At 46.9% G+C, this 15,323-nt stretch overlaps 1 protein-coding gene across 1 annotated transcript in view; it reads right to left on the bottom strand.

Moving 5' to 3' along the window:
- DOCK3 (dedicator of cytokinesis 3) overlaps positions 1–15,323 on the bottom strand; it is a 450,742-nt gene that overhangs the window by 32,039 nt on the left and 403,380 nt on the right. Inside the window, exons 33-38 of the mRNA XM_004368733.1 lie at positions 9,993–10,078; positions 7,491–7,517; positions 7,266–7,361; positions 3,164–3,224; positions 2,538–2,631; positions 84–232 (exon numbers count right to left, since the gene is read on the bottom strand). Coding sequence (XP_004368790.1) covers positions 84–232; positions 2,538–2,631; positions 3,164–3,224; positions 7,266–7,361; positions 7,491–7,517; positions 9,993–10,078 — 513 coding nt within the window. The remainder of the gene's footprint in view (positions 1–83; positions 233–2,537; positions 2,632–3,163; positions 3,225–7,265; positions 7,362–7,490; positions 7,518–9,992; positions 10,079–15,323) is intronic.

The raw sequence follows: 15,323 nt of genomic DNA, 5'->3' as shown, positions 1-15,323 counted from the left end.
TCTCTACAGCTGCTGCCATCCCTACAGTGTCAAGATGCCATGCATCATGGCAAAAGCTGAGGGGCTTCCCTAATGACACCTACCTTGCCTTTGTTGAAGTAATGGATGATCTTCCGGCACAGTCCCTCTTTCCGCTGCCACTCTGTCTGAGATGGGTAGTGGAGGAATTCCCGTAGTGGTCGGTCCTCCCACTGTAGCAGCTCACAGTATAGGAGCAAGGTGAATGCAGCCTCTGTGGGGACAGGCAGTGTAGAGGCCCAGGGGCTCCCCATCAGGAGCCCAGGAATAGCCCGGTGCCAGAGGACCGTGCTGAGAAGCTGAGCAGTGTGCCAGGGAAAGGTGTGTGCAGCCCAGGTCAGGGACACTGGATACCAAAGGTGAGTGAGGGGAGACCCACAGAGAGACAGTGGGGCTGCCCAGGTAGCCAATAACCCTGGTCCACTGCACAAAGGAGCCAAAGGTCCAGGTAGACACCCCCCACCCCCCCATGTCCCAGTCACCTGTTCTGGGCTCCAGATAAATAATGGCCCGGCTACCAGACAGACTGTCTGCATCATCACTTCTACAAGGGTGCGCAGGTTGCCTCACCTTGGGAGACACTCACACATGAGAGAGAGTTCTTGGGTTCCGTTTTGCTCAAGTGAGCAGAGCTTCCTTTCCAACTTTCTCAGAACTGGCTCTTAGGGGTGAGCACCACCCAAGGCTTCCCTCACCTCTCCCTAACCCAGCCCCAATGCCTCCAGTTCCACTTTCTGCCCACAGCAGGGCTCTGGGAATGAGTCTTTCCCCTCATCTCTGTCATGTCTAAAAGGTAGTAGAGAGAAGAGGTGTGAATGGTGGCAAGCGCCTGACGGGGCTGGAGCCAAAGGCTCCACTCCTGAAGGAACCTAAGTTGATGTTGGACCCAGAGTGGAGGCCCGGCAATCCCTTACTCTATGTGTGGAACAATTAGAGGGGGTTACATAAAAAACAACAGCTAAATACAATAGCTCTCTAAATTCCAAGGGATGAGTTACACGAATTATAGTCACTGCCCAGGGTCCCCATTACACAGTCTGCTCTGTGCTGTTCTATTTGCTCATTTTTAGTAGGCATCTCCTACTGGCAAATTAATTAGTTCTAGCTTCTACCTGGCCTTCAAGACCCTACTCAAACCTGCTCCCTGTGACTATGGAGACTCTCATTTCTAATTATTTTGTGACCCACTTCCAGTTTTAGCCAGGCCCACTTTTCTTGTGTCCACTTTCCAGGCTCCCCATCCTGGCCTCTCTGCCTGTGCCCTCACCACACTGGATTCACTGCCCAGGAATGCACACGTCTCTTCACCAGATCCAGGAAGCCCTTTCTCTCTGGGGACAAGCGCCTCTGGCACTCAGGGCCTCCCTTGGGAGCTTAAGGAATCATGTGAAGTCTTTGTTCGCCTGCCTGTATTCTTTTCAGATGTCATTTCCATGGCCACCAGAGGCTCAGCACCCGCTCTCTGTCCAAATCCCTGACCCAGTCTCTCGGTCATAGCCCAGTCTTCCAGGAGTTTAGCAGATGCCTTTACTGATATTTGGAATTTATCAAAGTCTCCCTCTTTCCTGCTCTCTCAGAGGGTTGCTGAGATCCTGGGTGGAAGCAGAGAATGGCAGACTCAGCCCAATCATTTTAGATTTAATTCTTGCCAAGCTGTGCTATCAGAAATAGTAGCATCTATGCCAAATACCCTCTCAGATCTGGAGATAAGGAAAGAGGACTCTGTTTCTATAAATCCATCTAATTGTAGCAATGTTTGAGACAAAGATAGCCTGATTCCTGGTCTATCACAAATTCAAGTCCTATGGCCCAAGGGCTAAGAAACAGTGGCCAGTCACCACAGGGAGAAGGTAGGTTCATTTGGTGCACTACAGTACCAGGTGATCAGGCAGGACATACCTGCATGTACACACCCTCCTGAATCAGAGTGACTCTCAGTAAACACAGTGTGACAGGTATTTGGAATGCTTTTAAATTTGTTCTAGTTAGAAAAGGCCTTAGTAATAGATTACATTGTAACTACACTTAAAGAGTACCGGTCTGGCCTGTCAAAACCCCAGATGAACACTCTGCACGTGCTCCATCGGGAGCTCAGCGTGGGGCTGCTATGCAGTTGCCAGGGAAGAGCCTAGATTGCAAGGTAGGTCTGTGCGTGAGTTCCAGAAGCCCTAGAGTGGGGGATATTCCTGTATTACGGTCTCACTTAGCTCCAGCTTTAAAGGTCTCAGGGAAGGCTCTGCTCATGAGGAGTGACTGTGAGCTCAGGATCCTCTGAACCTCAGAGGGGTGGATGGGAGGGAAGGAGAGTGGAACAGCCTCAGGCAGCGGAGGACAAGTGAAAGTTCTGCCTGCTTTCTCTCCATTACATGCCACAAAGGAGTTGAGGAAAAGGAACGAGGTGACAGGGCAGCAGGGGCTCAGCACTCCACTGGGATGTGGCCGGCACCATCCAGAACCTTTCTCTGCCAGCCCTCTGGTCCGCCCTCAGGGGCAGGTGTGGCTCCCCCCACCCCACTCACCTGTGTAGTTTTCAGCCTGCAAGTGCATGTCACAAAGCTTATGGATATAGCGGATATACATCTCTTCTTTGTTAATCTCAGATTTGTAAAAGTTCTGCGAGAGAGAGAAGGAAAAATACAAATATGAGACAAGCTGCCACCTGTGGAGGCCACCTACCTGAGCCCCAGGAAACTGGCCAAATTCCTGGGTGTGCCTGGCAGGAAACGGAGGCCAGGCCCTGGAGAAGACAGCACCAGAAAAAGAAAGGACGAGTCAGAAGAAATACATGCTGGGGCTGGAATCACTGGCAGATCCATGGGAGCACTGCGTGGTGGGAAAGAGGAAGAGCAGCAGGGCATACTGGGGATTAGGGCAGATGGGAACTAAAAGACATCAAGGTCAGTGGGACCTTGCCAAGAGGCTGAGTTAGTGCTCTGCTCAAAGAGAAACTCATTTCATTCCTTTCCCGAGAGGAAATGTGTCTGATGAGGTGCAGGCCTCCAAGGTTATCTGTAACAGAGCTGATGCCCCGGCTCAAACCCTTAAGCAGATATAGCCACGTACTGTTGAAAGGCCAAGCCAATCACAGTGCAGGACAGAAACCAGCCCACTGGGCAGATAGGAGAAAGAGCCCATGTCCTCTCACCATGAGGTTAACAGTGCAGCCGATCTTCTTATTCTCTGTTTCCTCTCCTTTCATGCAGTCCCTGGAAGGAGAGCACAGATGAGTATCCCATGACATGAAGGGGTGTCACTGGGACAATACATAGAGCTGCAGGATCACTAGGGTGTTAGAATGACCACATCCATGGATGCCCACTAACATGCACCAGCTTCAGGACACTGTGGTAACAGCACCCACAGCATGGCCAACATGTTCACTCTCTACTTGACATCTCTCCTCTGGAGCTTCCTCTCACCAGCTGCAGTGAGCTTGGAGCTTCTTTCTGATTCTGGGGCAGCTTTAGCAAGGGCTGAGCTGCATTAATGTCAAGAAGGGTCTGAGCGTGGGAGGGGTCAGGACTGGCCTGTGAAACACAGGACAGTGGGAACATGAGAATTGGTCCTTCCCAAGGGAGAGAGGGGGGCTGGTCAAAGCCAAGCTCCTCTGGGAGGGAGCAGAGGCCCGACACAAGCAGATGAAGGAGAATGAGCACCACACTGGTGAATCCAGCAAGGAGCCTCCTATACACACAGCCAGCCAAAATCCCAACTGCCTTCTGTCTCTCCTTCCAAGGCACCCCACACTGCTCTGGAGAAGATCCAGTTCCTTGTTAGCAGCTCTGGAGAGGGGCTGCAGTAGTGAGTTTCCAGCCTGCAAGGGTCAGAGTAGAGTGTGTCTCTGGCTTTGCTCCACTGACAGGCGCAGGGCCCAGTGAAGAGTGGCACAGCTGGGAGTCAGCTCTAGGCCAAGTCTCCTAGCCTCTGGATGGTCATTCAACAAACCCAGCTCCCTCCCCACCACCTTCCCAGCTGCACCGCAGCACACAGAAGGGGGCTCTGAGGTGACTTATTTGAAAAAATGGGATACTGAGAAACCCACACCACTCTCATGGCATTCTGCAAAGCCAAGTGTCCTTCCTATGGTGGTCTACTGTCAGACTTGGCAGCTCTGTGGGTTTGGAACCAAAGTCCTCCTTTCTGGGGTTTACCATATCAGCACATTTACCACACAAGGAATTTGGCTCCTTTGCAGCCAGACATCCTGAACATGCCTCTGCAGAACTTTAGTATTAGCAGAGCCAGGAAACTGCTGTGATTTTTTAAGAGTGAGCCAACAGGGCAGATGGCCAACTAGTTCCAAGCAACCCACAGGGTAGTAGGAGGCTTCTGTCTCTCCAATAAGCTGACTGCAGGCAGGGCAATGAGGTCTTATCTAGCTAAGCTGGCATGTAGTGGTTTGTATTTTCTAGAAAGCATCTGAAATGTTTACCGGGCATCATCTTCTATCTGACCATAACGAGAACTTCACAACCCAGTCAACTGAATAGAAAAGCACTGGCTTCAACACTATGATGTCAGGGCATTCCTACACACCTTTGCTCCACAAATGCCTCTCCCATGCACTGCTAACAGCAGACTCTTCTCCAAGAAGTTTCTGCATCAGTTCTGTGTGGCTACTCAACAGAGAAGATGTTCTTTAAAGCCTCTCACTGGGCACAGCCACTGTTCCCCCTTTTGCTTTCTTTGGAAGACTGGCAGGGAAGACTCTTCTTAAAGAGGCTTCTGAAGCATCCTACCTACCTGTGTGCACTGAGTTGGATGTGGCCCGGACTAGTCACCAGACAGCCCTCAATACAACTGGAGGGGCCTGGGAAAGGAAGGCTCTACAACCTTGCCTCTTCCAGGTGGAGGTCTCACTTACAGCCTTGAGGGCTTCGCCTCCATAGCACTGTCCCTGTCTGTTCCAGGACATTAAGAAAGCCCTTCTAAGAGCTCTACTTCCTAATCTGGGAGATACAGTTGCTACCAACAAGCATCTTATATCTGTCTGGAATTAACAGGAAATTTGACATTCCCAGGTCCTCGGTGTCAGTCTGAAATTGAGTCTCATACTATAGTTTCAGGTCATTCTGGAGTATAGCCCATTATTTTCAATTGAGATGTATATATATTTTTAACTTTCAACAAGTATTTTCTTAAATTCTTGTTGAACTAAACTGCACTGGGGTAGAGCAAGAGACTTACTTGGTTCCTATATGGTCTCCCTAGTAAGGTTCATCCAATCAATCAATCTTTACTGGTATCCACCAGTGGCCAGGCCCCATGCCGGGGACCAGAGAGATAATGACAAGTTCCCTGCCCTAAAGGAGTTGGCTCTCTTCTGTCAGGGAGACAGACAGGTGACAAACGATCATCATCCAAGGTGACTTATGCGCTGAAAGAGCTAAGCTCACGACTGGGAAAGCCTTGCTGATGGGGGTGGGCTGGAAAGCCAGTCTTGGAAGGACACACAGTACGTAGAGAAGCCTGAAGGGAAAGATGTGAGTGGTGACAGTGTGGCTGAGAAGACAGGGCATGGCTCTTGAGTCAGATAGACCTGGATTCAAATCTTGGCAATGGCACTTTCTACTCGTGTTTCCTTATTGGTGAAAACAAGGATAACTGTGTAGGGTTGCTTATGGGATTAGAGACAATGTATATAAAGCACACGACACATAGTAGATTCTCAATAGACGGGAGCCATCACTTGTTTCCTCTCATGTTAACAATGAGCAATGCTGTGAGCGTGGGGTACAGGCTGTGGCTATCAAGGACTGGCAGGAGATAGGGCTAAAGAGGAGGGTAAAAGCCAGTTTATGAAGGGCCTTTGATGCCATGTGAGGAGTTTAGACTTTGTTTTGTAGGTACCATTACTGAGACAGGAAATGGAGAATGAAATTAGTTTTGGCCATGAGTCTGAGTTGTTTGTGGAGCATCCCAGTAGAGAAAGCAAACAGGCAAGCAGAAACCTAAGAAATTAAATTCTGCTCTTTCTGGTAGGCCATAGAAAATGGAGCTAAATTGTCTTTGGTAAATGTTGCAGTAAGGACAAGGTACAGGTCTTTGCTCACCTCCCTTCTCTGTCTGATGGCAGGTGCAGGGGAGGCTGGAGACACAACATGAGCAAAGGAGTTTCCTGCTCTATAAGGGGCCCCCAGAGGGCTATATGTGACTTCATAAGGCCTGGGAAAAATAGGCTGAAGTTTGCACAAGCACAACTGTGCTACAGGAAGTGGGAGATGCTCAAGATTTAAGCACCCTTCTCAGAAACTCCATTTCTATATCTGGGCCAGTGGATTGGACCCAAGTCTTCTGTATAGCAAAAGTCTTAGCATAGCAGCAACTGGAGGCAGCCTAAACACCCTCATCTCCTGACCCACAGGCTGAAAAGGCTTTCCCTTTGGGTTTGCACATTTTGTGGCACAGAGGAGACAACTACTGCTTGGGTCCAGATTTTGTGTCTTTATCCTTCCTCCTCATTCCTTATCACCTTCCTCCAGGCCTCCCAAAGGGCACCCTTGGCCACCACCTGAACCCTACTGACAGAGCAACTAAGGTTTCAGCGGTAGCTTCACTGTCACGTTTGGACTAATTCAAAAGCTACAATATGACTGGGCAGGCAGGCTTTCATGAAGAAAACTCTAATGCCACATTAACTTTCAGAGTGATGACAACATCAAGATCTATGCCCACACTGGCTGCTTCCTCTAATCACTCACGGCCAGACCCAGGGAAATAAACAGACTTTAGACAAAGAATGGAGGCATGGAAAAGCGAGATCCCTAGACCCTGGAGAAGTCAACTAAAAGTCCTCCTGGAGGTCACATTCTTCACCAGGTGACATGTGCCTGCCCATCTGCCATACGGCTGAGGAAAGTCTGCACTAGGAATCTGCACCTGTCCTGTGTCTTGCTCCAGAGACAGCTTTTCTTTTCCTCCTTGCTGTGTCTATTCCTCTGAGCCTTGGCCCTTCTGGATGGAAAGCCAGATGGCTGCATGTCTCTGGGATGCTTCCTGGGTGTGTGCCTACATCTTGAGGTGGGAGATCCCAGGCAGTCCCCATCCACCCCTGGGAGAGGCTCTCTCCCTCTCTCTCCTTGGCCATCAGCAGATTCCTAATGACTGGTGATGGCACTCATCACTCACTTCAGGGAACAGTCCTTTCCCTGAAGGGCGTGTGGTCTCAGTTTTAAGACCAGAGAATGCCCTTGCTTGGGAGAGTATCCTTAACAGAGAGGAGGCTGGGTAGATGCCTGAGAAGATACCTGTAGTCAAGGAGGCGTTCCATGAGGCGGGTGACTGAGGTCACAAAGGAAATGCCGGTCTCGCGCCACGTTTCCTGTTCTATCTTCTCCAACAGGCTATTGATGAAGGGGTGGGGGAAGCAAACACAATTTATGAGTCTTTCCTGGGCATGTGAGTGAAGTCCCAGAGCCTGCGGGGGTTGTGATGGATCTGGAGACAGCAGAATCACCACACCACAGTCTTACCTGGGGTAGGGCCCAAACAGCTGGGTTCTACTCCATGCAGCAGAAAGCAAAGACAAGGAGGTTACTGAACTGACAGCAACAAATGAACATCTCCTACTGCCTTGTGCAAGTTTCTAAGGATACCACTGAGCTGGAGGAGGGGTTTCAAAGTCCCAGCCCTCTTAGGCATACACTGTTCTGAAAGAACAGGTAGGTAGGAGCCCACTGAGGGATAGGCCTGGCTTTGGCAGTTGGCTCACTGTCTCTATCAATGTTCAGAGCTATCCTCAGCAAACATACAAACCAACCTCTTCGCGCAAACCAAGGAAGAGACCCCCACCAGCCTGGGGGACCCAGCACAAGGGGCAGTGAGGGTCCAGGAGCTGCAGCTGGCCATACCCATTGTCAGATGATGCTTCCACTCAAAATGTGCCGGTGCCAAGAACTAACTATCGAAGGCCTTTTCTCTCACTTGTCAGGCCTGTGCTCCTGGCACCTCTGAGCAGCATTTGGTTTCTTCAAAGAGCCTGGTTTCTGAGCTCCTCCTTCCTACAGATCTTTTTTTTGGGGTGATAACTTGAACTCTCTCTGCCTGCTCCAGTGATGGGCCCAAGTCCAGGTCTCAATCCACACAACTCTGTTCCTAATTCCTTTCCGCACTTTTCCTGGAGCTGCTCCCCAGGGTCACGAGAGCCACCTGGAGCAGCAAGCCCAGAAGCACCAGCAACTCATGCCGTAGCCTGTTGTTGCTGTTGTTAGGTGCTGTCGAGTCGGTTCCGACCATAGCAACCCTACAAGACAGAGTAGAGGCTAGCTGCTGCTACTGCTGCTGCTATGATGACAACTGTCTCCCTGCACAGAGCATCCCGTCTGGCCAGGGCTTCTGGGAAAGTGAGGGCTTCCCACATGACACACGACTCTGGTCTCTGAGCTGTGTGGATAAACCCACTGCACCTCATTTCCCAAATGTGTTCTGCAAAGCTCTGGAGTCGTGCAGGAGGGGGAGAGGTGTTCTGTAAGCAAACAAGCATGGGAAAAGCTGCTCATTACACTTCTTTTGGGAGATTTTTCATACTTTTCGCACATTAAAGCCTTTGAGAAGTCCTACAATAGTGGCTTGTTCAGTTTTGTTTGAGTCTTTTCTAAACTAACTAGCCCATGATCCACTCTTTTTTTTTCCAGTATACCTACAAATGTCTTCCTCAAAACACAAAATGGGAGATGTTGCTTCATGTTATCAGTGGCTTTCAGTTCTCAGACTGATCTTAGAAGAGTTTATGAAACACTATTTGGTCAGGTAATTAGGAATTCCAGGCTATTTCTGTGCTTTTTCCATTGTAGTAATGCTACTTGTGACTGGCAAAGGAAGAGATTTCTGTGCCTTATTTACATGGTTAGAAACATCCTCAGCTAAAGAAAAAATATTAAAGGATGGATTTACTTTCACAAATTATTATAAGTATTTAAATTTCAAATAAATTCACATTTTATTGTGTGACTCATCAAGGACAAAGCGGGCACAGAATGGCAGAAGGATCTCCCTCCTGCAGCCTCCTAGAGCTGCCTCTCATTGGTCGTGTGACTGAGGGCACGCTAACACTTCTCTGAGCTCAGTTTCATCACCTCTAAAATTGGAATGAGGATAACCTGTGCTTTTACTGCCTCACAGGTGTTTGTGAGGCTCAAATAAGATAAGAAATGTCAAAACATTTTGCACACTGTAAAGCATTATTACTAGAAAATATTATTATAGGTTTGTCTTTAAGACGGTACTAAAACAAAGAAAATCTCAAAGCTAGAAACGATGAGTGAGATGCGAGGGGGCTCTAGTGCTGTAAATGTCTTAAAATTTCATTTTTTAGGAAAATAACATACTAACATCAGTATCTACCTGGGAGGACCATGGCTACCTTGAGTCTCTCTTTTAAGCTTTGTCCTGTGACAAGTCTTGTGAGGCTTCTTGGCCCCCATAAATCAGAGAGAAGTCATGGAATGGTGGCCCTGGGAGAATCCTTGATGTCGTTCAGTACAACAATGCCATTTTATAAACAGGGAAGCTGAGGCCTGGAGGGGGTGTGACTTGTTCAAGAGCCCATGGCAGGGTTTGTCAAGCTGACTGTGCTGTCTTACAGAGCAGGACAAACAGGAGTCCCACTTTCAGAAGAAGATTTACACTTTTTTCCCAAGAAATGTCAGCACTGAGCCCTAAACTGGTTGAGTCCCCATCCAGCCCAACTGCATGCAGTGCATGCTATGAAGACACACGATGATCCTTTTCCTGTCGGCAAATCTGGGAGCTCAGAGTTATTACCTTTTTCTACCTCTTCGGCTCTCTATGAAGATTCCTGAAAGCCTTGATGTAAGGCACCACTTTCTTGTCAACAGAAGGTGAATATGGCTACCCCCAGGAACAACCCAGGTTTCTGATACTTGCCCAGCACAGGTATTACCCCACCCCTCACTCGCCCTCTTCCCCCCACTCTCCAGCCCTCGCATGGAGCCCCAGGACCTAGAGCTGCTTACAGCAGGCCGAAGAGCTCCCTGTAGCTCTCATCTCCTTTCCCTTCTGAAACCATGCTGTCCAGCTTGTCTATCAGCTCGGCCTCCACCTAGAGGGAAGAAGAGACTTTGTAAACCTGAGCCAACCTCAGAGGAAGCATGGGAAATCCCACCCCTGTGACTGGTGAAGATGGTGGGGAACTGCTCTAGAGGGCAGGTGATTTCCTGCATCTTGGGTGTGCTTCCTGATTTTGTCCTTGCTCCAAATAGATTTCAGGGTAGAAAGATCTTACCTATAGCACCAAGAAACCACAATCAGAAATCAGAGGTTGGGCCTACAAGTATCAGACATCCTTCTCCCAATCTAAGGCAAAAGGCAAGAATTCCCTGGAGAGAACAGTATTTTGGATCCAAAAGAGGACTCTGTCAAGTGTTTTTCTTTCTTAAAAATATTCAAAAATTTTGTATGTACAATATGCATTTGGTTAGAACTTTACCCTCTCGCCAACCAGTCATATAGGAAGCTTGCTTGAGGGTTGGTCCTTACTCTACTGGCTGGCATTAGTCTGGGGTGGAGCAAGAAATGAGTGTTTCCTTCAGAGATTCTCCTTCAAGAGCACAGGCTCCACTGGTCCTGCCACTGTCCCATCACTGGGGCCCCTGCATTTGTTATTGAATTTCTAAACTGTGAGGAACAATACTGCATTTGTTTCTACTCCACAGACCTGCAAGGGCGTTCAGTAGTGCTCAGCCGCTTTTCTAACAGGCCTCACTGGATTTACTTTGAGGTGAGACCTAGTTGTAAGTGATGTGAGATAAAATCTTTTTAACCCCTCCTTAGCCTTTAAAATGTGGTATTGTGCTATTATTTATATAGACATTTCATATAAACAAAAATTGCATGGCTGCATTTAATGATGGCTATAATAGAAGTATTTTCTCAGTCCAAATAGAGCCAAAAAATCCTAAGGCAAAGAAATAATACAAAGGATAACTGAATTAGGAAATTCATTGAAGGCAATAAGGGTCTCTGAAGTCTCAGCAGAAAATGAGAACAGATGAATAAATATGACTCTCTTCACACTGGTCTGCTACATGGCCAGGGCGGGGACCAGGGGTAGATTATCCAATAGGCAAGATAAGCCCGTGCTTGCTTGTGCTTACTTACTAATCTGTAGTAAACATTTTCACACGGGTTTCACCACACCTGTAAGCACAGGCTTACTTGTGCTTACGTACTAATTTGTAGTGAACAATTTCACATGGGTTTCATCAGATCTTTGATGTGGGGGAAAATAGGAGAAACTGTACACTACATACAGATTAGTACGTAAGCACAAGTAAGCCTGTGCTTACCTTGCTTACTGGGTCATCCGTCCCTGTCAGGGACTGCAAATTTGAAGAGGCTTTGTTTCTGTAGGAAGGTGCTGTGGGATTGGGAGAGAGACAGATGCTAGCCATACCTAGAAGCGGAATCTTTGATGTGATGAAAAAAATGTGAAACTGTTCATTACAGATGATCTGGTAAGCAAGATAAGCACTGTGCTTACCTTGCCTATTGGATAATCCACCCCTGGCAGGGACCATCATACCGTTTCTTGTCTAGCCTGGTAAGTCAGCTGCTTTAATATACATACTTCAGAGGAAACAGAAAGTCTGAGACCAAGGTCCTTACAGATAGATGTAGTACTGTGCTCTCTGTGCAGAGAAGATGCATCAGCAGGGACTTTTGTGCGGTTATGTAAAGTCAAATATAACTGGGCCTAGAAGTCTAGAAACCATGGTGCCTCACTCCCAGTTTAGAGCTCATCCCACCATGCTGGGTCAGACAGCTGGCCACAAACCTCCAAAGGAAGAAAGACCTGATTATACCAAGGGATTTCTCTTCACATATGTGGGTGCAGGTAAATTTGATACCCAGTACAGAACACAGGTGGGGTGGAAGTTGGAGCAGCAGAGTACACAGTGCAAACAAGGGTGGAATAGTTCACTGGAGTCTGAAACTTTCTCAAAGTGGGTCCCTGGGCCAGTAGCATCCGCCTCACTAGAGACCTTGTGAGCCATGTAAATTCCCAGCAATTGGGTTGGGGGAGGGCAGCAATCTGTGTTTTAACAAGCCCTTCAGGTGATTCTGATGCCTTCTCAAGCGTAAGAACCTCTGCACTAGGCAAAGGAGCTCGTAATGGAATGATATGGGGACATCACTTCATCCCTCTCACAGTACTGAAAAAAGAAGAGGTTATTAGGAGAAATTGAGAAATTTGAAAAAGAGGACACTGAGGATCATTGTTGTTAGGTGCCGTCGAGTCAGTTCCTATGTACAACAGAATGAAACACTGCCCAGTCCTGTACCATCCTCACAGTCATTGCTATGTTTGAGCCCATTGTTAAAACCACTGTGTCAATCCATCTCGTTGACGGTCTTCCTCTTTTTCACTGACCCTCTATTTTACCAAGCATGATGTCCTCCTCCAGGGATTGGTCCCTCCTGATAACATGTACAAAGTATGTGAGACAAAGTCTCGCCATCTTCGCTTCTAAGAAGCATTCTGGCTGTACTTCTTCCAAGACAGATTTGTTCATTCTTCTGGCAGTCCATGGTATATTCAAAATACTTCAACAACACCATAATTCAAAGGCATCAATTCTTCTTCGGTCTGTTTTACTCATAATTCAGTCTTCGCCTGCATATGAGGTGACTGAAAATACCATGGCTGGGGTCAGGCACACCTTAGTCCTCAAAGTGACACCTTTGCTATTTAATCTTTACTGCATTAAATTAAAGATTAATCTTTAATCTTTGCTGCAAAAAACTTTAAAGAGGTCTTCTGCAGCAGATTTGCCCAATGCAATGTGTCGTTTCATTTCTTGACTGCTGCTTTCACGGGCATTGATTGTGGAAGCAAGTAAAATGAAATCCTTGACAACTTCAATCTTTTCTCTGTTTATCATTATTGTTCCAGTTGTGAGCATTTGTTTTCTTTATGTTGAGGTGTAATCCACACTGAAGGTTGTAGTCTTTGATCTTTATCAGTAAGTGCTTCAGGTCCTCTTTGCTTTCAGCAAACAAGGTTGTGTTATCTGCTTATCACAGTGTTAATGAGTTTTTCTCCAATTCTGATGCTGCACTCTTCTTCATATAGTCCAGCTTCTGGGATAATTGGCTCAGCATACAGATTGAATAAGTATGGTGAAAGGATACAACCCTGACACACACCTTTTCTGACTTTACACCATGCAGTATCCCTTTGTTCTTTTCAAACGACTGCCTCTTGGTCTACGTACAGGTTCCGCATGAGCACAACTAGGTGTTCTGTAATTCCCATTCTTTGAATGTTATCCAAAATTTATTATGAACCACACAGTCAAATGCCTTTACATAGTCAATAAAACTTAAACATCTTTCTGGTATTCTCTGCTTTCAGCCAAGATCCATCTGACATCAGCAATGATCTCTCTCACTCTACGTCCTCTTCTGAATCCGGCTTGAATTTCTGGCAGTTCCCTGTCGATGTACTGCTACAACCCGCTTTTGAATAATCTTCAGCAAAATTTTACTTGCGTGTGATATTAACGATACTGTTCATAAAGGTCACATTTGGTTGGATCACTTTCTTTGGAATAGGCACAAATATGGATCTCTTCCTGCTGGTTGGCCAGGTAGCTGTCTTCCAAAGATCCACTGATCTTCCATTGATCTTCTGAAGATCAATGCATGCAACATCAATGTCTCTAAGGCAAAGTTCTTCAAATATGGCATAATTAGCAATACTGTTTATTTCGGGATTGTGGAGTTACTTTTAGTCTATAGAACAAACATTCCTGAAGTGACACTTTGTTACTTATTCAACAAATATCTGTTCTGTGACATACCAGCTGCCTACTGCTAGACAAGAGATTTAGCTCTCTAAGCCTAAGTTTTCTCATTTCTGAAATGAGAATGGTGGTAATATTTCTCTCCAGTGTCAACGCACCCTGCCCGGCTCCTGGGAAGTGCTCAATGAATGTTAGTTTTGATTTTCATCTCCATGAGCCTGCCATGTTCTAGGCACCATGTTGGGTTCTGAGAAATAAAATGCACAAGAAATACTCGTAGTCCCTGAGAGCTCATCATCTGGTAGGGGGATCAGAGACAACAGTTGACACAGCTCTGTGTGGTCAGTGCTCAGATGGGGCATGCACAGAGAGGGTGGCCTGGGGTCTGAGAAGTAAATGGATGACAGAGTTTTGAGAATCGTTGTTGTTAGATGCGGTCAAGTTGGTTCCAATTCATAGCAACCCTACGCACAATAGAACGAAACACTGCCCGGTCCTGCACCATCCTCACAATTGTTGTCATGCTTCAGCCCATTGTTGCAGCCACCGTGTCAATCTGTCTCATTGAGGGTCTTCCTCTTTTTCACTGACCCTCTACTTTAGCAAGCATGATGTCCTCCTCCAGGGACTGAACCCTCCTGATAACATGGCTATAGTATGTGAGACAAACTCTCGCCACCCTCGCTTCTAAGGGGCATTCTGGCTGTACTTGTTCCAAGAAAGATTAGTTCACTCTTTTGGCAGTCCATGGTATATTCAATATTCTTCACCGACACCATAATTCAAAGGCATCAATTCTTCTTTGGTCTTCCTTATTCATTGTCCAGGTTTTGTATGCATACCAGGCAATTGAAAACACCATGGCTTGGGTCAGGCACACCTTAGTCCTCAAAGCGACATCTTTGCTTTTTAACACTTTAAGAGGTCTTTTGCAGCAGATCTGCCCAATGCAATGCATCCTTCAATTTCTTGACCGTTGCTTCCATGGGTGTTGATTGTGAATCCAAGTAAAATGAGGTCCTTGACAACTTCAATAGTTTCTCCATTTATCATGATGTTGCTTATTTGTCCAGTTGTGAGGATTTCTGTTTTATGTTGAAGTGTAATCCATACTGAAGGCTATAGTCTTTGATCTTCATCAGTAAGTGCTTCAAGGCCTCTTTCAGCAAGCAAGGTTGTATCATCTGCGTATTGCAGGTTGTTAATGAGTCTTCCTTCAATCTTGATGCCCTGTTCTTCTTCATATAGTCCAGCTTCTCAGATTATTTGCTCTGCATACAGATTAAGTATGGTGAAAGGATACCACCTTGACACACACCTTTCCTAACTTTAAACCACACAGTGTCCCCTTGTTCTGTCTGAACAACTGCTCTTGATCTATGTACAGATTCCTCATGAGCACAATGAAGTGTTCTGGAATTCCTATTCTTCGCAATGTTATCCATAATTTGTTATGATCCACACAGTCAAATGCCTTTGCATAGTCAATAAAACACAGGTAAACATGGAGCCCTGGTGGCACAGTAGTTAAGAGATCGG

The sequence above is a fragment of the Trichechus manatus genome, unplaced genomic scaffold (genome assembly GCF_000243295.1).
Source record: "Trichechus manatus latirostris isolate Lorelei unplaced genomic scaffold, TriManLat1.0 scaffold00001, whole genome shotgun sequence".
NCBI lineage: Eukaryota > Metazoa > Chordata > Mammalia > Sirenia > Trichechidae > Trichechus > Trichechus manatus.
This window is presented reverse-complemented; position numbering and strand designations above follow the sequence as displayed.